This window comes from Gobio gobio, assembly GCF_949357685.1.
Source record: "Gobio gobio genome assembly, chromosome: 2".
Taxonomy (NCBI): domain Eukaryota; kingdom Metazoa; phylum Chordata; class Actinopteri; order Cypriniformes; family Gobionidae; genus Gobio; species Gobio gobio.
Genome location: NC_137098.1, coordinates 33,491,078 through 33,514,099, shown reverse-complemented (window position 1 = coordinate 33,514,099; position 23,022 = coordinate 33,491,078). Strand labels below are relative to the sequence as shown.

At 39.2% G+C, this 23,022-nt stretch overlaps 1 protein-coding gene across 1 annotated transcript in view; it reads right to left on the bottom strand.

Moving 5' to 3' along the window:
• The window catches only part of LOC307122743 (neural-cadherin), a 337,292-nt gene extending 320,549 nt beyond the window's left edge, over nt 1-16,743 (bottom strand). Inside the window, exon 1 of the mRNA XM_079810925.1 lies at nt 15,602-16,743. Within this exon, the coding sequence (XP_079667051.1) occupies nt 15,602-16,583 (982 nt within the window). The 5' untranslated portion in view covers nt 16,584-16,743. The remainder of the gene's footprint in view (nt 1-15,601) is intronic.
• Nucleotides 16,744-23,022: the final 6,279 nt, after the last annotated feature.

The window sequence follows — 23,022 nt, the reverse complement described above, 5'->3', positions numbered from 1 at the left end:
CAGCAGCTCTATCTGAAGTGGTGTTTAGACACATTTACATAGATTTAATGCAGCTCATGGGTAAATAATGTTGTATGAATGTTTTAAATATAAGTTTTTGAATTTAGAAATAGGCTATGTACACGTTAAACTTAATCTTGGTTAAAAGTTTGATATTTTAAATAAAAAGTCCATGCAAAGTATAAATATGAAAATAAAACAGCCAGTAGGTGGCGTCAAGTCTATGTGAGAGTCGTTCATTCAATCGTTCAAATGCAAATTCATTCGATCGAACCGCTTGGAGATGCGCAACAGGTCTGGAGTAGTTTTGATGTTCACGAAATAAACAGTATTGTGGCTAAAACGTTATTACTTAATATCAACTTGTCTATTGGACTTTTGTACAAGATCAGTATCAAATTTGCTATCATGCCAATACTCTGAGCAATAGCAGTCAGTAACTTTAGACGCTCTGGCGCTTAATAAACAGAACTGCATGCGTCTCGCGGAAGAACACTGCAGCCGGATCTACTTCTCTCTGTGTGTGTCTATGGCCAGTCACGCAGGGACTGTGCTCCTCCGCAGCGCTGCGAACCAAACTGGAATTGAATAGTCAGTATATACACTTATTATATGTGTACCGTAGTGATTATGAGTAAGATAAAAACACGGTTTGGAAAATGGATTCATGATGTACTCACTCATATCTATCTAGTCATTTTTATACACAATAAATTTTATGGACTGCAGCTGAAAGATTAAATCAAGAACTCATACAGGAGCGTTTTTTAATTATTTTTTATTAATTCATTTTTGGTGGCATTTTTGCCCCGAGCCCCTGTTAATTTCCGACCTGGTTTATGATAATCCAAATTTGGTATTTCTAGTTAATTTTGGCTGCAAAGAAACATCAGCGCGAGGCGTCTGGTACGTGCGCATAGCCGCGTCACACCAGTTTCAACTGTGGTTTCACCTTGTTGGCTAAACAATCTGTGAAGTGTAGTCCGTCGCACACGTTTTTTGCACATGCTCTGCTGACAGAAGGCAAGAAAAGCAGTTGATTGCAGCACGAAACGTAACAGTTGCTCAGTCAGTCAGTGTTGATGCACTTTGGCAGTTGTAGTTTTTATTCCGATTGTATTATACATATTCATGAGAAAAGATCGGGTCACTTCTACCGGTGCACCTAAATATTTTTTCGCAGTCGCACGCAGTAATTTTCAGGCGCAAATGCGCCTAAAATGGTCGCTATGTAGAGCCCTGCATTAAGTAACCAATAATGTCTCCGCAAGTCCATAATCCCATATTTATACAATACATTTTCATTCATACATAGATATTTCCTAAAAGTTCAGTTAATATGCTTTCAAGTCATTGTGTGAAGAGAATGGAATCTGGAATGTGCCATATATTCATGTTCATGAGTGTGTGTCAAAAGTCTGTAGAGTAAACAAGTTTACTAGTCAACTCAATGGTGATTCTGTTGCCACTCAAATGCACGCACATGCATAGAGGTTTGAGTGGATAGTAATGACAAAATATTGTGAAAAAAGAGAATTGTTACAGGGGTTTAGATATAGGTCAGATATCAGATATCATATATAGAGCCACATATGAAAGATCCAATCTGCAACACATCCACCCTCAAAAAAAAAAAAAAAAAAAAAAAATACAATTGGTTGAAAGCAGGATCCTGAACCGGTTCAAGGAACGAAAACGAAAACCGGAAACGAACAAAATTTTAAGAGGAACAAAAACGAAAACGAAATCAAAATACATTTGAATCGTTCTGAACAGAAACGTTAATTTGAAATGACCATTAACCGGTTAATAACGTTATTTTATCGTTCTCTTTAATATTTTAATTTGGCTGTGACCAATTATGAATAGAGTAGTACAGCGTGTGGCGTTGACGGTGAGTGAAATGCCCGTGCACCAGTCATTTATGAATCTACCGGTAACGCAAGTCAGTATGAGCGCGCATTTTCATGCCTCAAGTACATTTCTTTCCCCGCTGAGGTCTACAATGAAAGAGCAGGTATTGGAGGACATTCTTTTCGAACGTTTAAATAAGCAGTACGGACTTTAAGCTCAAATAGACTGATTTAGGCTAGTTTATGGATTCCGTTTAAGCCTATCCAAGTATCCAAGTAGAGGCTATAGCATCTATCAAACATTTTTCCTATAGTCTTTCAGATGCCAATACAGGACAGGTCAATGTTTTCTATATAGACGGTTGATGCTTCGTATTAAATGGTATGCTATATTGCATTAAATGATCAAGCTTTATTAGCTGACTGAATTTGATTTTGTGATGCAAGAACGTGTTCAACAGTGTTTGCTTTGAAATTAGCAGTTGACGGTGCATTAATGGTTATCCAGTTTATTTATTCTTTATTCATGCAATTTTTAAAACAAGTCGTGTTGAAAAAAAGTTATGTACAAAGAATGTTATCACTCTTCTGAAAAGAATTAGGCATAAGAGGGCCAATTTAGATTGTCTAACGCTCCATCAAAACAGGTCCACTGTTTATGCTTTGTAATTAATGCATGTATTTCTGTTGTGGTTTTAAAAATGTTATGAAATAAATATTCAAGTTTAATTAACATGCGTTATATTAGGCCTATTATTGAGTGAAAATAAGTCTATTTATACATGTTTGTTTAAAGTATAGGCTAAATTAAAATAACGTTATTAACCGGTATTTTTTCAAATAACACCGTTTTCGGAACAGTAATATTTATTGAGGAACGCAAAAACGTAAACGCTATAATATCGATTCTGCTCAGAGTGAACCGATTGATATTTTTTTCAGTTTTTAAGCCCTGGTTGAAAGTGTAAATGTGGCCTTTCCCTACATTTTGAAACTATACCAAAAAAAGCTGTTTGCCCATTAATGTTGCATCACTTTCATCTAGTGCTCTCCAGGGCCAAATCTCAGGATATGCCGTCAGCTTCCAAGCACTCCCTCCAAACGCACACATATATCACAGATCCTTATGATGAATGTCACAGGACAAGCATTAGCCACAGTGGGCAACAACAGAGGCACGGAAGAGTTAGCACTCATCACAGGATCCAGCGATTCATAGGCCACGTAGCCTATTAGATGCGGACAGGAAATGGTACTGAAGTCACAGACTCACTTGCATTTGTCAGCATTATTAAGAGAGGAGCTGGCTGGCAACTATCTTGCTCAAGAGCCGAGGCGAGGATGCCATCTTGGAAAGGTCACAGGCTGCCTGCTATCCTCCCATTTGTCTGTTTGATTAAGTCTGGCAATTAGAAGACTTGGCCGCCACACTCACAGTCTCCTATATCAGAGAGAGCCAGATTGGATACAAACTAATCACAGAACAGTCCTAAGCAGAACAGATGAAACGGTGGAAAAAGAAAAGAAAAAGAAAACAACGCCAAGATGGGCCAAGATTGTAGACAGACTGATGAAATCAGTGATGGAATAATACACAAGATGGAGAAAGAGAGAGAGAGAGTTGGATCTGTAACTAGTTGCCTTCTGATAATTAAGCAATCCGGCTATTGCGGAGTATGCCTTGCCTGCCTGCCTCACACACACACACACACACACACAAACATGGTCAGAAGTACTGCTTACACAAGCATGATAAGCATATAAACAGATCCTTATATAACCACACAAACGCAAATTCAAACTAGAGTCTGGGGCACAAACGCAGTGACACAAGGCTAATTTAAGAGGAGCTGTAGGATATAGGCTGTGTACAGCATGAACTCACAATTACCAATACTGAACGTGTCTCCCTGAGGAGTGAGGAATAGAGAGATCGGGAGAGAAGAGATGATGGGGCCATGGCACTCACACATTCTGTCATACAGCTTTATTCGCTTCTTAATAGGCATTGTCGGGTATGTGTTGTGTGTCTGTTTGTGTATGCACAGTTTAAGTCAGTTCGCATGCGCTCTAAATGTTCAATTTCAGTATGGCTAAAGCAATAATTGTCTTTTTAAAATGCAAAAGAAAGGAGTGGTCACATTTACCATTGTTTTTTTTTTGTGGGTGAAATCCAGTAATTTCAATAGGAGTCATTTTATGTTCCACAGAAGAACATCATATTTGGAACAACATCAGGGTGAGTAAATGACAGATTTTTTTTTTTTTTTTCAAAACCATTCCAATATATATGCATTTATGTGTTACGGATAGGATGTTCATCAACAGGCATAGATCACAGAGCCGCCCCTCAATGTCAGAAACTCTGATTTTTGGCCATCCCAACTTCGCCCTGTCAGTGGTGTGGTTGTTAGGGAAACCAGACAGTTGATGCAAATAAGAAGTCAAATACTTGTGATGCACATGTTGTAGTATGTGTTGGGGGGCGGGTGATCTATTCTGTGAGATTTGAGCAATTTGTTCATTACATCAAGTCAAATGTGCTGATTATCTCAATTATATTTAATCTTCACTGACATCGGATTTATATCATTACCCACAACATTTTGAAGACACATATCCCCAATTTCTTTATGCGTGCCAGAACAACTTCTCTCTCATCTGAACCCAAAAAAAAAGACTCAAAAAGCTATCAAAAGATTGTTTGACAAACTGCACTCAATTCATCAGAGAGAAAAGACAGAACATTTGAAGTGCTTCCTGAATCAAGCATGAACACAACACCGCAGAAAACTGGATGACTTACACCTGCTTTCACAGACATGATTAACTGGAGCCACCACTGTTCAAACGTTCTAACACCAATGTTCTGAGACATGCCACAGTGCACTTTTCATCTGCTACATCTGATTTTGTTCCACTTAGGGTAACTCAGCATGTCTGGAGCTTGTGCTGGTACATGGTTATCTGGATTGTAACACACCTCCTATTCGTTTTGTCAAAGACATTGTGTGGAGAGCCCAGGGTGACTATCAGAGAGTCATTACGCCTATTATTTGCCACATAACACCTGCAACATTTTATAATGGCTTAATGTATGCTTAGATTTTACAGAATGAGGTCTGAACTGCTACTGAACGAGGTCTTGTTCTTATACTGTACTCACTAAGTAGTTGTAGCTGTATGATTCTCTCTGACTTTGTGAGGTGTTTCCATATTTGCTACATTGTTACATTAAATATTCATTTACTCTGAGTTCGTTAAATTATTTAAATAGTTTTCTCTTTCCATATCTGTCAGTCTTTACACATGCTTTATCTTCATCCTTTGGACAAACCGAAACATTACCAACCGCAAACACCAGCAGCTCTCTCACCTCCCCGCTCTCTCTCGCTCTCTCACTCTCTCTCTCTCTCTCTCTCTGGTGTCCCTCCTACCTGTCATGAGGACAGCCATTAAACCTCCAAACCTTCCTCTTAACTCTAAAAATAATGGTGCAGTTGAATGGTGCAGTTGAATACTGTGTTCTTGGACTATATTGTTCAAAAAATAAATACAAGCAGCATTACGAATAAGAAAAAAAGAAAAACACTTTCTTAAAAATTAAAGTCAATGTTTCCAGACCTATTACGATGCTTGTTTAGACACATCTTTGGTTTAAATGTAGGTCAACAACATTTTTACACAGAGAAAGCTTTGTCTTCAAACAAAAATATTGGTTTCAGAGGATGTGCTGGTGGCATCATTTAGCAAAGTAAGAAAAACACGTGAGTGCAATGTTTCTCATTTGTAAGTTGCTGCCAAATTAATAAATGTAATGTACAAATGTCATTTAAAAAAAAAATATTCGGATCTAAAAAAAAAAGGGTCTATTGAATATTTCAATAGAACAATAATTTGACAACCCAAATTCAAGAATATTCAAAGCCCCTCTTATCTAAACTGATATGTACCTCTGGTACTTCTGTTGTAATAACTGAACTCAAAAATAAGATTTAAATAAGTCAGTTTAAAAGTTGTACATGTTTATTTTTAGTGGGTTTTTTTTTTTACATTTTAACTAAGATTATTTAAAATTATATTTAAATCATTTTAAGATTTATTGGGAATATTCTGGAAGTTTGTCAAGGTTGAGAAAGGTTGATGTCTAAAGACATCATCTGTGTGCCGTTTTCACAAACCATTGCTGAACCATATTTGCTATGTGGCAGGGCACAGTATCCTGCTGAAAGAGGCCACAGCCACCAGGGAATACGTTTCCATGAAAGGGTGTACAATGTACATGGTCTGCAAAAATGCTTAGGTAGGTGGTACGTGTCAAAGTAACATCCACATGGATGGCAGTATCCAAGGTTTCCCAGCAGAACATTGCCCAAAGCATCACACTGCCTCCACCGGCTTGCCTTCTTTCCATACTTCTTTCCACTTCTTTCTAATCCTGATGCCATGTGTTCCCCAGGTAATTGACGTACACGCACCCGGCCACCCACGTGATGTAAAAGAAAACGTGATTCATCAGACCAGGCCACCATTCTTCCATCTCCATGGTCAAGTTCTGAAGCTCACGTGCCCACTGTTGGCACTTTCGGCGGTGGACGGGGTCAGTATGGGCACCCTGACTAGTCTGTGGCTATGCAGCCTTACACGCAACAAACATTGATGCACTGTGTTTTCTTACACCTTTCTATCAGAACCAGCATTAACTTCTTGAGCAATATGAGCTACAGTAGCTCGTCTGTTTGATCGGACAACACGGGTCAGCCCTATGTGCATCATTGAGCCTTGGCCACCCATTTTTCCTGCTTCTAACACATCAACTTTGAAGACAAAATGTTCACTTGCTGCCTAATATATCCCACCCACTAACAGGTGCCGTGATGAAGAGATTATAAAGCGTAGCGGCTAAACCTAGCATTCCAACTTTGGCAGTACGCAGGGAACGAGAAAAGAGGCCGTTTTCTTTTTAATGGATATCAATGGAGGAGAGGCTTCACTACGCTGAATAAACAGCTTTTCTGAGTGAATAGCTTATTTAATTAATCGACAGCCTGTTAGCTAATCTTCAACATGTTTTACACTAAACAATACTTTTCTTGGGAACTATATGTAGATTTTGCCTTGATATTTAAAAAAAAATTTTTTTTTAAAGAGAAGGCAGATTAGAAAATATTGCGACAGGTAGGACACAATTATGGCATTACCACCAGCAAATATGTAGTAGTATTTAATAATTTGTGTTGTGTAATATTGAGTGATATTGTGTATTTTCTTAAGAAAATAAACAATATCAATGTTTTCTTTCTTTGGCTTTCAGGTTTTACCAATTATAATGAGACTTGAATAACTATGATTGCCATGCACTATGATGCTGATATAATGCATATTAATGAATAAAGAGAAAATTTGTCATTTAATTATGCATATTGTATTGTTGTTTAATGAAAAAAATGAGTTCTCTCTATGGCTTCCAAGTTTCAACAAATACATTAGATTTGAATTGTAATGATCTATGACTGCTGTGTATGCCTAATAATGAATGAAATCTAATCTTTAAACGTGGTTTTATGCGCACTTTAGTGATCAGTAATCTGCAACGAACAGAGCAATTTACACTCTTTTTACCACTCAGTAAAGCACATTCCACAAACATTTCAGTCCTACTATATGTTAACTTTACTAATGTTATATAACACCAAATATAGAACATTATTCACAAGACAAGTGCGCTAATTCACAAGAAACCGTGTGTAACATAAACTGTAACTGATGCTGCGTCCCAATTCGTATTACTATCTGTCCTAAATAGTATTTTAAATTTGAGTTAGTGGGTCCCAAATCGTAGTATGTTGAAATGAGTTTTCTAAAGATACCCCGATGGTCTACTTTTTCCGTTTAGAATTCGAAGTGCAGATCCGTGCACACCCTAAAGGCTAATATTGCCAACAACCCATTGCGCATTTGATAGGGATTCGATTAGAACTACAATCATGAATAAAAAGTGTTAAAAACCTACAAACATGGCGGATGTCCAACTGTAAAGTAATGAGCTTTAGAGTAAGGGGTTTGAATAACTATTAGGGGTGTAACGGTACACGTATTCCTATTGAACCGTTTTGGTACAGGGCTTCCGGTACGGTGCGCGCCTGTACCGAACGGTTATGAATGCAATCTTTAACATTTCACATTCGGCTTGTTTAAAGCGCGGGATACCCTTCAATCCGAGTTCCCACACGAACATATTGAGTATTCAGTCCATTTTATCACGAAATTCAAACGATAAATGCCGTTTTAACGCTCAATAATGTGATGTGACTGATAGACGTCAGTGATGCGCGGGTTGATCCAAAATGAGCGGGTGCCCGCGGCCACCCGCGGTTACCCGCGGTTACGAGTCATCCAAAAATATTTTTAATGATATTCGGGTCACGGTCGGTCGGATCGTCAATAAATCCTTATTTACCTTTTGAATGTTGAGCGTTATTAACTTTTGAATAAATGCTGACGCGGGACAAAATGCCCGATTTCCCAAAACGTTGAACTGAGCAATGCCTTTGTACCATTTTAATAGGCTACTTTTAAACGCATTTAAAGTCAGTTTTATGTATTTTCTGAGAGGGGGCGGGATTTTTGTTGGGAAAGTCGGGGGAGAGACGCACACTTCGATTAGACTGGATAAACACATGCAGCATCTTAATTGTTAAGAAAATTAAACGAAATAAATGAATAAATCAAGCCTGTATTACATAACACTATAGGCTATATCATACAGCATTCAGAAAAATAACAGTTTGCGCTCCTAAGGGCTTTCACACTTTTCCAAATGTTTTCCAAATGTGGGCTGATGAATTCTTCAAGCCGGGTCGAAACATAAACATCGCGTTCATCAATAATATGCATCTGGAGCTGAAATGGAAAATGATGGGCCGCCTCAAGAACTTCCTGCTCTCGCTGCTGCACCTCTGAGCGCACCACGCCAGGGCCTGAAACATTTTCTCAATGGCCCAATGAGCTACGATGAGCATTTACTACTTTTAAAAAATGCGGGTCAGGAAGCGGGTCGGGTACAATATTTTCTTCTTTTTTTTTTGCGGTCCGAGTTGCGGGCGGGTTAGTTGAAAACGTCGGTCGGGTGCGGGTTGTTTATACATTGACCCGCGCATCACTGATAGACGTGTATCAGTTCAACTTCAAGCGGCGCGCGAGTGAACGCGATCATCTCTTCCTAAAGAAATGAATATCTTAAGGTATGTTGAGGATACATTACAACTTACTGAAACGTATCATATGTTGTGTAATCGCGCCATCGGTGTTTCAACCGCGGAAAGACAATAAAACAGCTTGTAAACAATGTCATGTAGAATCACGTTTACCTCAGAAGTCATTCAGTGTCCACAGCTGTGAGTTCACTAGAGAGATTAACTCTTTCACTGAATACATGCACTATATTAGCCTATATATTTGTTATATTAGCCTATATATATATATTCATTATATACTACTTAGCCTGTTAGTGATGTCTTTTTTATTTGTATGTTTAAATAAACCTGTCATGAAAATTACAGCCACTAAATATATTTCAACAACGAATTGGAGAAAAAATTATAATAATTAGATTTAGATGTTAATGCAAAAACTGCCTTATGTGAAGCTTATGAGTCTCCCTATATAGTTTACAGCATTATCTTTAAGAAACTTTTAGTTATAACTGAATTCATTTAAGGACAGACACAATTTTTTTTTCATTAAAAATGAATAAAAAGCAATTTTGTAAAACTGCTGTACCGAATCCGTACCGAACCGTGACTTCAAAACCGAGGTACGTGCCGAACCGTCAGTTTTGTTTACACCCCTAGTAACTATCATTATCTAACCTGACAAAAAGATATTTAATCAATGTTATCCACATAATGTTTTAGCATTGTGAACTTTTGTAATGATACGTATGGTCATTAACTTTTAAATACATCATTATGCAAATTGCAAACACATGAGGAGAGTCTCTGCATGAAAGACCCACGATTGGCAGATCAACGTGCTACTACATTTCTCTCCGAAACGATTGGAAATTAAATTCAATTGAATGTGGAGGATTTTAACTGTGACAAGATGATTGACAGGGCAGATTAAACAGTGAAAGGATGGACGTAACTAAGTGACATAGCTGGCCTATAAAGATGCAATTATGACAAAGTAGTATGTCCCAAAGCTTGCCTACACTTCTGCAAAGTATACTTTTCCTCCAAAAAAGCAGCATGACTGTCATAAAACTCTGAATACTGGCCACTGACATCACTGACAAGTTAGCCATTGCGTTTTTTTCCATGGTAAGAGCCACAGACCCTCTTATATCCCAATAATAAAGCAATCTGTGTCACAAATAATTACATTCATTTAAGAATTAATTTAGCTAATTTAAGATTGACTCGACAAAACAGACATTTTGGCATAATTTAGTGTGTGTGTGTAACAAACAAGAGATTCACCAAAGCGCACCAATTCCGCATTGCATTCACTTTTGTGTCTTATTGTGCTTGAAAGGTTTAATAGCAGTTGAATGAATGATAGTGATCATATAATGTATAAAATGGATCGCTGTAAAAAAAAATCAGAACATTTTCTAGTGACTGATCACATCTAAATTTTTTAGTTGGCCAAATTGAATTTCTGTGAATTAAATTGCATCAATTCACAGAAATTCAATTTGGCCAACTGAAAAATGTAGATCAGTCACTAGAAAATGTTCAATTGGAGACCTGATTTTTTTTTTACTGTGATGCTGCGTTAATTGTGTTAAATATTTTTAAAGCATTAGTCTGGAAAAAAATTATTGCGTGTGTTAACACGTTAATTTTGACAGCCCTAAACTGTATGACAAGCATAGCAAGAGAAAACAAGTATACTCATGTGGTACCAGGTTCATGCGGAAGTATAAATGTGTTGTCTGCTAGAGGGAAGGTTTTGCACACAGTTTCAGGGCTTCTGCTCGAGTGTTTGAGTCTATGTGTGTGCGTGTGCAAATGTTTGACCCTGTGAAGCATTTGCTAGCTCCTCTGTGTCCATGGCGGAAGAAGCTCCCCATATGCTGCGGTAACTCTTTGGCTCATGCTGACCAGATTAACAGATTTTCAGTATTGAAGGCTGGTCAAGACCCAGAAAAACATTGAGCCTGTCATTCAAATTAAGCCCTGTTGATGTGGGTGTTTAGGGCCATTACCAGAGTGGGGCTCAGAATCTCCCTTGCAAAACACATGCTTGCTGGTCTAATGCAAAAACTATGGTTTCGGACACCTGGGCCATGTTCCACATGCAAGAATAATAATAAGGACTATACTCCTTATGAAATATAAAGGAGAAAAATGACTAAGAGAGGAACGTACTAGACCCGCTGAGAGAGAAAAAGAGAAGAATAGGCTAGTGTCAATCTCTTTTCAATCTGTAAACTTGCACTGAATTACAAGGAGCTCAACACCATCGTGTCTAATTGAGAGAGAAAGAGGGCTTGAGCAAGACAGTCGATGGCATCTCTAAGGTAAGATTATATTGCACAGTTGAGATTGGTTTGAGGACTGTCATTGATATACACACACAAATACTCAAGCACACACAGACTATCTATCGGCATCCTCTGTGCGGGGGTTAATTGATCCCACAGCACTGATACCACAAAGACTGGCAGCATCAGACGTGCTCTGACAAGAAAGCAGAGGGGTTATGAGGGAAAAGATAGAACGTGAGGTGGTGAGTGAGAAAGATAATAAGAAATGCAGGGGGAAAAGGAAGGAAAGACCCAGAAAGACAACACTCAGTGATTCTACAGACACAACACAGCACATCAACATGCAAGGAAATGGAGATGTATGGAGTGATTTGTCGGAAGAGAGATGATGTCAGGAATAATTTACATTTATGAAGATTTATAAAGGCACAGGCATATCAGTTCCGTATACTTGCACTGCAAAAATGCCAATGCAAAATCTAGTCACTTAAAATCTAAATGTTGCATATATACTGTAAAAAAAAAGGTTTACCAATTAGTTTCTTTTTGGTAAAAATTACATAGTTAATTATATTAACTAGTTAAACATATTAATATTGGTTAACTGCAAGCTACCTTTTAATACATGGTGAAAATTATAAAAGGTTTAGTATTGCATATGTATTTTTTTCTCTGTAAAAATGCTGTCCTTTTAACAGTTAAGGGGAATTCTCATGACAGCCCAAGCCAGTGTATTTGTAAGTTGCGTCTTAAGGAGTTGTTTTAAGTAAAAACAACATCCTTGTTTCTTTCTATTTCAATATAAAAGTCTTTGCTACTCACTCATAAAACAGCCTTTGCTGCCATCTAATAGTGTAATAATGGAGCTAACTTTTAATGAAGCAGAAATCACAAAAGGACCCTTTCCCAATACCAATTATGGCATTTTATTTATCTAAAATATTACTTACTGATCAATAATATTTAAATAAACAATATTAGCCATTATAAAAAATATAAGAGTTTTGTACAATAGAAAATAAACACAAGCAAACAGTTCAGTCAAAAGTACAAACGCAGCTGTATATAGAAGACTCCAGATTTCAATTAAATAAAAATATAAAGTTATGAAACTGCCCTTAGCCATATTGATTTTTCTCTGGAACAAGTAATAGATTAATAAGACCAAAGATTGCCAATTTGATATACCCCAAAATGAATTATTATAATGTTTAACCACTATCTACGAGCCAGCTGCAAATTCCTGAGATTAAACTGTGCTCTCTAAACGCTGAACGGACGTGGCGGCCTGAAACTCACATCCGCAAAAACACCTAATCAAATTGTAAAATAGGTGCTATGTTTATATATGAGTCACTTATTTGAGGTCTAAATAACTACATTCTTGCCTAAGAAACTAAGAAAGTACATTCTGTGACACAATAACAGTAGTATTTGTAAAAGATATGGTGGATTTGCTCGACCACCATGAAAGTCGCCGCAAGCGGAGTGATACTGGGAGAATATCGCACTACTGGAAAAAGCTCTAAGCCAATCAGATTCAAAACCAGAAAGAACTGTGTTATCAAAGCACATATGCCATAGTGTAACACTGGCAACATTGTGACCTTTTTTTACAGTGAATTTCTGGCAATCACAAACAGGGGTCCGTTTTTTTGTGCCTTTTTAGACATGCTTGTAATATTTGTCAAATGTCAAAAGGACACATTTAAACTTAATAGCATACTATTGTGAGATCAATTTGTGGCTTATATATACAAAAATAAAACGAATGTTAGTGACACGGGTATCAAATCATTTCAAAACAATATTTGCTTTGTGTTAGGTCAGGTATAACAAAAAAGCACTCTATTTAGATGCCACACTGTACATTCATCCAATTAGCAGACAAAAGTACAGAAAAGAGAGGTAGACGTTGTTAAAGGGTTAGTTCACCCAAAAATGAAAATTCTGTCATTAATTCCTCACCCTTATGTCGTTCGACACCCGTAAGACCTCCGTTCATCTTCGGAACACAAATGAAGATATTTTTGTTGAAAGCTGATGGGTGAGAAAGGCTTCAGATAGGCCTCCATAGACCCATAAAAGGCACTAAAAACGTTGTTACAAAGTCCATCTCACCACAGTGGCTCTAAAATAATTTTACGATGCGACGACAATAGTTTTTGTGCGCCAAAAAAAAATCTAAATAACGCCTTTATCCAACTTGTTCTTGTCTTCCGTGTAGACCTTCACGACGCATGCGCGAGAATATTACGCAGATCCGGCGTTCGGACGATTTGTTGTTGCTGTTGAATTCTACATTGATCGTGCTTTAGGTCTCGGCGAAGTGTTCAAAATGGGGCTATTGGCCTTTAAAGTGTGCATTTCATGGATTCCCGGAACTTGACAGCAATCTTGACAGCAGTGCAAGATAATAAAGACACTCTACATTCCCCTCACTTCTTTGATTGTTCTGTAGGGGAATATTGTATATGAGAGGATCAGCGGCCGCCTACCCAGTGCATTTAGATTTTGTTTCGGCCTTCTCTATACATTAATCATTGAACACCTACAGAAGATCAAAGTATAGCTTTGAGGTTGTAAAGTTGCCATAGAGGCGGTCATCAATTTCTTTGCAAGGTTGCCGTCTTATATATACCGCTCACACATTTGCTCAGATGGTAAATTCTCACTTTGAGACTGGTTTTTGCTTCTTAATTTAAAAAAGTAATGTTGTTTAGCTAATTCAAAAGAGAATTTTGTCTTGGAAATATGATGATGTTCCACATTGTAGTATTTATACGAGCTTGATTTAAACAAATGCAATTTCCCAAAGCTAAAGTAGAGGAAAGATATAAATATCTTTAATACGCGTGGAAAAAAAAAATCCCCATCTTTTAAATAAATGTGGTTACCTGAAAGCTCATTACTTCCAATAAGCCACGGGCAAATATGAGGTCAGCAGATGCTCTTCTTACTCCTCATTAAAACCAGCTGTTTGGCCTCACCGTTTGTGCTAAGCTTGGGCCGCACAGCGCACAACATTCACAGACCTGCAAACATTCCCACACGTACAAACAAGCACCCTTGAACATATGCTAGGAAAACAGACGCCCCCCAAAAAAAGCAGCAGTAGCACCAGAGCTGCAGGTCCAGCAGGCAGAAAGCCCCTGATTAACAAACCAACACTAATTAAATCACAGACTGCTAAATCATGTCCGGTCAACTGCTCAAATATGAGCACATTCCACTAAACTCCTCATCTTCCCTCCAGTTTCTTCTAACTGAGCTGCCAGTCTTAAATCCCCAAAATGAAAAGTGAATGAGTTGGGATTACATAGCTAATGCAAGCAGATGAAGGAAAGTAGAGCACAGTCTCCAACTCAAAAAGGATTAAATCACCCCGGATTTGTGCCTAAAGTCCGCTTGATGCATGGGGTTCACCTGGAAATGCAAAGGGCGCAATTATAGGCGAACGGAGAAGTAGGATATTATTTGGTAAAAGGACCCATGAGAGTATCTTCCCAAATTCCCTCCCTCCTCACACACACACACACAAAGACCTAAATTGCTGAGCATTGACTGAATGACCTGTATAAATGGAGACACATTATTCAAAGCCAAAGGAGGTACGGGGCAGAAAATCACGATTTGATGAACAAAGCAATATGCACAACCAGCTCAAATTGAAGACTTGAACTTAATTGTAAAATTGCTGCCAACCTGCAGTGATAAGCTATTGCAATAACTTTGAATTTAACTACAGATTAAGAAAATCCAATTTAAATGACCATAAATTGACCAAATTATAGATAAAAGTCAAAAGGATGCAAAGATGCTGTTGTTGATGAAAACAAATCATTTGCATTATTTTTTTTTACAAAACACAAGTCATTTTATGTAATTGTCTGCATTTATCACCCAGATGTGTATGAATACATTTCTGCATCACAAGGCAAGTGCACGCTTTCATTCGTGCAGCACCCGCGGTTTCATCTGCGCCTTGGCTCGTGACAATTACACGTCAGACTTTATCTCGAGTGATAATTAAACTTTGATTCCTGTGAACTTTGAATCTGTAATGAGGGGAGCTGAATATGACGTGTTCGATCTGAGGGGAGAGGAGGAGGATTTGGATACATTTTTGGGGGGTGTTCAGGTGAAATCTGCCAGCACTGGAGACACTGTCACGTACTGTACAGGTGGGAAGGGGAGACCAGGGCATATAGTCGTATTGTACAGTTATTTGGATTAGTCACGGCGCACTCACCTCGCTTATCTTGTACTTTTACAGTTATCTCCACTAGCGGCTGTGTCTCTCGGTCGAGCCGCCTCGATATAACCAAATCTCCGCTGTCCCGACTCACGGTGACGGGAGAGTTATCCGCGTCCGGTTGAATCAGCTCAAAGCTGGCGGACTGAAACCTCACCGGGTGCAGATTCATTATGACGGAGCCAATACTAGCGTCTTCGGACACGGTGATAAGCACCGGCTCCGGCACGGAGCGGGACTTTCTCGAGAGTCCGTTATCGAACTGAGGAAGGGCTGGCCATTGGCGCGGAATGATCTCTACGTCCATTTTCTGACTGGTCCGAGCGGGCCAGCCGTGGTCTCGCGCAAACACGCTGAACTTTATGGGCTGCGCGAGACCGAGAATCGAGTCCACGAGGAGGATGTCGCCGGTTTTGGGCACTACATAGAAACTGCCGTTTCTCGGGAGCGCGTAGTATATGAGCTCGGCGTTTTTGCCACTGTCAATGTCCTCCGCTTTCACCGTGTACACCACCGACCTCAGGGCCGTGGCGTCGTCCAAAGTTATTTTCACGTCTGCATGTTGGAAAGTGGGCTCGTGGTCGTTCGTGTCAAGCACGTCCACTTTAATAGAAGCAACTTCGGCCACGACGCGCTCGGCTGAAGCGCAGCTCTGACAGCACAGCGCGACACTGAGGAAATATTCCGCGCGCTCCTCTCGGTCGAGAACGTTAGAGGTTTTCAATAATATGTGTCCTCGCTTGTGGTGGGCAAAGACGTGGAAATCTTCACTCCTGTCCCCCAGGAGTTTTAGGTGCATCCCGGACTTGGAGCACCATCTCTGCGGGTCGATGCGCTTCACCGGGATACTCAGTCCGTTCACTTTTGAGCCAGGTGGAGAGTTTTCAAACACATGCCCGTGAAAGAAAGGTATTCGTTCGTCCGTCTTATTTCCCAACACAAAAGTCACACAATATGGCAACAAAATAGTCCAAAACATGATTGTAAGTTTACAGCACTCTTCCTGAATTCAAGCGACAGTGTTCAAATAGCAGGACATGGTGCATGAATTCACTCCTCATCCGTTGGACACTGATCCTCCAGAGTCTGAGCAGCAGAACTTTCCCACCGTCGCCTCGCGCTTCAGCAGCGATCTGCTCGGGCGCGCGCTTGAGCTCGCGGAGTTTCAGAGAGCAGCACTACTGTGATGGACAGCGCCACGCGCGAGGGGGCGGGGCTTTAGACTAGACAGGGATTCCTCTAGGGAACTCATCCCCATATATTTATTTGGATGAAGCAACTTGTGAGGGAAAAACAACAACAAACAAACACTAAATGTTAGGCTATTTAATTACCTAAACGATTAGGCTATCATACAGACGACGTTCATTCATAATAAAGTTAAATATTCCTGGTAAATGTCAAATTCTTCTTTGGCTTTCACGTTAATCTGCACCACACTTTAGCTGACCGAATTTATGCTCCTCAATTGGTGGCATCTATAATGTATGACATGATCAACCTACAAATCACTGTTGAGAAGGCACATACAGGTTAATGTTTTGTTTTTTTAACCATAGTTTGTGTGCTGAGCTGTAAATGTGTTATTTATTGTCAAATAATGTTGTTTTTAACATCCTCTAAAAATCCACCAAAGATTCTAAAAGCCACACACATTCAATATCAACAGAAACTAAATAAAAAAAAGCTTTCAAAAATGTCAAAAAATTATTAACTTTCATAAAAGTATTTCAATCTGCACACCTTACTATTTTTTCTGTTTTTGTGATTTAAAAAGAAAAGAAAAAGCTCATAAAACAACAACCATGCTATTATGGTGACAGATTTACAAATCTTTCCAGAACCTTTATTTATATGTTATGTTCAACATAAGACTTATGTTGACTGCCAAAGATTTTGCACCTTACAAACAAGGAGCCAAAAGCCATTGTTTAACAAAATTATTTGAAAAGAGTTGTTTGTTGACACATAGTCTTGCATATCACGCATACAACTATAGCATTACATAGGGTGTAACAAGATAATATATAAAAAAGCATATACTGAACATTTAAAATGTGTCTTGCCACGGAAGGCAGTTTTTCACCCTCGCCACCTAAACGTCTTAGAGTTTTTTGTTTGTTTGTATGTTTAGTTTTTGGCTTATTCGCTGAGTCAAAGGCCTGATTTCTGTAAAGCCGCATTGAAATAATATTTGTATAGTGTTTTTCAAAATTGACTTGAATTCATTTGACATGTCCTCATATGTTCTGTATTTTCTGAACATGGTACTGCATTAAATAGTTTTTAAATGATGACTTGTTCCAATGATAGCCTTGAAATGTTACAGCAGGCTGGTGCATTTATGCATTTTAATAAGGCCACACATGCCATCGGTTTTTAAAAAAATGTTTTACTTCACAGTATTTCTGGCATTGGTACCATTACTATTACTCTAAAATGTGAAAAATAGTAAGGTAACACTTTACCTATGGTTCAATTTGTCGGCTGATCCATTAGGTATCATGGGCTATCAATGAGTTAGTTTTTGACATCATTCAGTAGTCACGTTTGATTGTTGGTCAACTGACAAAGATGTCGCTTTATCCTTTTGGAAGAGGTGATTAATTCTAAATAAACAAATGTATTCAGTGAAACACAGCCCTATGGGAAGTAATGACCCCATGGAATGACACTGGTCTAAAAAGACATGCCTCTCCGGCCCCTCCAGAAACTAGTTGCAGATGAGCTGTTAATTGCCTTGCGCAGCGTCCTTTTTAATACGCATTGATTTTTTTTTCTCACTCTCTGCCACATTAGACTAGAGGCAATCTGTCTGTGGTGGTCTGCTTTCAATTTTCAATTAGAGATTTATCTCCTCAATTGCTCTGTAATAATATTAACCTGGCCCAATGCTAAAGAAGGTGGATGTTACGAGCGACACAAGCCCACAACACGTTCCTCATCAACGACAGACACATGTCCATCGTGGCAGCCCTAGATAAGGAAATAAAAACAGCCGGTGGGATCAATACAAAAACATTCGATTTAAAGTTGGAAACATGCCATTTAGACTTCAGAGCAAACACAATTTACCAATAGACAGAATGTGTAAATTGTATTAGTGCAAATATGGTATGTCAGCAGTGTAGTGTTGGATCGCCTGACATCCATCTGAATTTTAATAAACGGTTGACGCTCTGAGAAACGACCGAGGTGAAAACCTAATTTAATGTGGGTCGAATATATAGAAGGAACATTAATACTTTAATAACTTCATTTATTTTAATGGGCTAATTAGCTAGTTGCATCCCGCTTCATTAAGAGATTTCACTCTTAACGGAAGTTTGATTTGATTGAAGAAGTTGCTTCACAATAGATTTGTAACTTAACCATGCTGTTTTGAATATGCTATGAATACATCTATACACAACACTGATGTTGATAAATCACTGTTTGATGTGAAAGAAGTTTAAAGACGGGAAAGCAATATGGTCTGTAATGCAGAAATGTCACCCAAAGAGAGAGAGAGAGAGAGAAATTGAGAGCACTGAGAGATGTGTCTTTCCAAAGCTGTACGGGGGAGTACGAAAGAGAGAGACGGACATGCAGAAAGAGATACTGAGAAAAAAATTCTCTTTCCACCTCTCCATCACTGTCACTCACATACTGTCTCTCTCTCACAGCACACACACACACAAACTGAAAACACACCTAAATGTGCTAAAAGAAAAATGAATTGATTTAACTTTTTCACAGTAATTATCTGCACAGGCTGACTTTTGGAAAACCTTGCCAAAGTGCAGTGAATGGGGGGTTAGCACATCTTTTGCAACGTACATATGTGAGCAACTATATGGTATTTTACTAGCCATGGTTAAGCATGACAGGTCCACATACTCTGGAGTCTCCAGTGTTCTTCAAGCTGGTTCACTGAACTCCATTATAAGTGGATCAGTGGAAAGCCTCACTGTCATGGTTTCAAGCAAGGGCAACTGCGACCACTTTTGTTTTCCGTGAGTGCACTTTGTACTTTCTCATATTTTAATGAAAACAAAACAATGTAAAAGTTTGTCCTCTGAAAGACCAAAAGTGCATTTAAAATCAGCAGCGGAACGTGTTTTGAAATTGTTTTTAATAGTCAAAGGACTGAGTGGAGCACAAGACCCATGAACATATGGGACATAATTTGTGGGCGTCATTATGACATTTCAATATGGCACGCTAAACAAAATACTGGGAAACACGGAGTGGAGGACAAGCCAAATTATACATTCTTGGCTCCGAAAATCTACCATTTCTTTTACTTTTTTTTTTTTTTAACAAAGCATCAAATAATTATTTTGATTTGAAACAATACTTTCATGGCACATTACCCTTGACTATCCATGACATTCAATAACATTTGTTCCTTTATTGAGGAAAGCTCGTAAAAAATGTGTCAAAATGCGTGATAGAGTTTTACGTCTTTGCCCTTGGCTTCAATGGTTTTACAATAACAATTTGGCTTTGAGGCATAAAACCTAATGATCGGGTCTGTCATATTTGCATATGCAGAGAGGTGGGGGTTATTGCTTTCTGCGAGATGGCGGTTACAGCGCATAATTAGAGAGTCTAGCAGTTAGGTTCCTCATCAGCGGCAGGGCCTCGGCAGCAGAGCAGAGTATTTTCTGTTAATGAGGCTTGTCACCACTCGCTTTTACCCTCATCTCCTCTTCGCAGCTCACCCAAGACACTCCAGTACGTTGGCTGGGTGTAATCAGCACACAATCATGCTCATTACATCCTTTACCAAAATAAACCTCCTCTAAACGTCCTCATGACTAACATTCCTCTCTGGTTTGGGAGGGGGAACTGTAGAAGGGGCAATAATGAAGTCTATAACATCTGTAAGGTCAGGTTATGAAACAGAACCAGATGTTTATCTCTGTCTTTACCAATTTATTTTAAACAAAGTCCATTTCAAGGAAAGCCTGTTCACTCAGCGACCATATTTGCAACGCCTCTGGGCAGCTTTTACAAGCCAAGTGCTATAAACTTGAATGGGGAAATCCTGAAATCGCTTGCCACACTCAGACTTAAATAACATTTCAAATCAGCAACAAAATCTGAGATGAAATGTCCCAATTAAAGAAATAGTTTAATCTAAAAATAAATCATACTTACAGGTTGTGGTCCATAAACAGCTTCTGTTTTCAAATCCATCTTTCAGGACAAGCCGTTGTGCGAATTCTGCATTGAACTCACGAAGATTGTGGAAGCTTTCCTCCGTGAAATGTGCAGCACAGAGAGCGAGATTTGGGTAATAATTATGAGGGACTGAGTTAAAAATAAATTTTAACCATTGATCCCTAACTCCCCCATCCCTAGAAAGGCTGAACAAAGTGGACCTGCAATCCGGAATGAAAATAACAGCGTTTCGTCAGCATTGCGGTAACAACATTCCAGCCTACTCTTCCAACTCTTCCCCACAGCAATAAAAAATGGCCTTGCCCCCCCTTATTTAATATTCTCAGAGGGGTTTATGTAAATATTGGGGCTGGTGATGTCAGCAGCCCTGGAGGAATGTCTGTAGTCCCTACCGGCCGTTTGCTGTAGTCCTTAGAAATTGATTTCTTTAAAAGCAAATATCTCCCTTTGCTTTAAACTTTGAAAGTTGTAACTTTGCAGATGTTGTTTATGCTCAAACAGCAACATTACACACTAGCTAAAGTTAGAAAAGTTAAATCGTGTTTTACCACCCCTTTAAATAGTTTTTGACTTGATTATTTTGCGCTGAAATGAGTCTGACGATACAGATCCACTTTTGCAGCACGACTGAAGCGTGGTGTTGTGACGCTTCCCCTCATGTGTATGTTGTTGGGCATTCCTCAAGTTTACCGCTATGGGCGTGCGTTTGAGCCATAGACCGGAAAAAAATATGGACGACGCGACTTTATTGACTTCCGCTGACCAGAGTTGAAGCTTTCGTAGGCCCGCACATGGCGCTGACATCTTGGGACCGAGTCTGCGCAGTAGCGATCTCGGGACCGGAGTTGCGCAGTAGAGAGCAGGAAGTAGAGGCGCGATTATCAAAAGCCCGCCCACACTCTCACAGATGCAGAACAATTCATTATGTTGGTGTGAAATAAACAGTTATAGAAATGTAGAAATTAAAGCTAAAGCTCCAATCTCCTCTCAAAAATCCAGAAAAAAGTCTGTTAGTGCCTTAGTGACAACTTCACTCAGATTAGTGAGTAACTGCCTAAAATGACAGAAACCATCTTTAGGAAACAATTATTTGAAGTGTAATTTAATTGTTTAGTGTGTCTCGCGTCCATTCTAATACATGGAGAGGTGGGGTTTAGGGGCTATACTGGGACCAACCACCGGGGGTCGATCGAGGCACGTAGGCTTCAGTTTCTGAGAGGAGCACTACAGGCTTGGTTTGAGCAAGGGGGTAGCCCAGCCCCCGGAAAGCGTACCACCCATAGGCGCGCCCATTGCTAACCAAGCCATCGCCTGTTGTTAGCATCCCATTGACTCCCATTCATTTTGGCCTCACTTTGACAGTGAATATCTTTACATCTGAGGCGTTTAAAGACTCCATTCGTCCATTGTTTATTTCTAAACAAACACAACAATGTATAAAAGGCTCCATTATCTTGTATCTTACACTATCGCCCCGTTGAAGCTGTTTTTGTAAAATATAGGCTAACGATTGCGTCATTACCACACGAATGTGTCGCGCTGTTGAGCAAATTACCGTATAGACCCGAGGAGAAGCTCGTAGGCTTTTAAAAGTATCTTTTACTGTCTATGAGGCAATCGGGGGGACGTGGAGGCATAAACGCAGATCGAGATGTTGCAGATCCTGCTTCATTCATCAAAAGTTGCTCCTGCTCACTCTCTCTGTCTCTGTAAGATTCGGTGATTCAGATTTTACATTGCACAACTACTAGAAGACTTGCCACTGTCTGACAGGCTGATCACGTCACATCTATGTGGTCAAGCTCAGTCTGAGGCTGCGCATTAAACTCAGCCATCAGGAAGTAAGTGCTCCTATCCTGACTTCAATTCTCCCCGTTGAAGTCTATGGAGTCGCTCTGTCCATTTCTTTTACTGTCTATGGGTTTGTCTATGGGTTTGGGTCTGTCAGCGGGGAATGAAAAACAAAGGACCAGCGAGAGACTTCCCTCCGTCTCCATGTGCTCTACTTCTATTGGATAGTCGCGTTCAACGGATTCATTTGCATAAAGATGGGCTTCGGACAGCTTTTTTGATTCGCCTTCACGGAATGCTTTGTGGGCGCGTTAAAGGGTAACTAAACCCTTAACCAACTTTTTTTAGTTAATGATCTGTAGTACTGGGGCTTTATTAATGCTGTACATTGATTCGAGTAAATGTTTTGACATTTGACAAGTGTTTTAATTCTATAAAATATGGTGTAAAACCGCCAA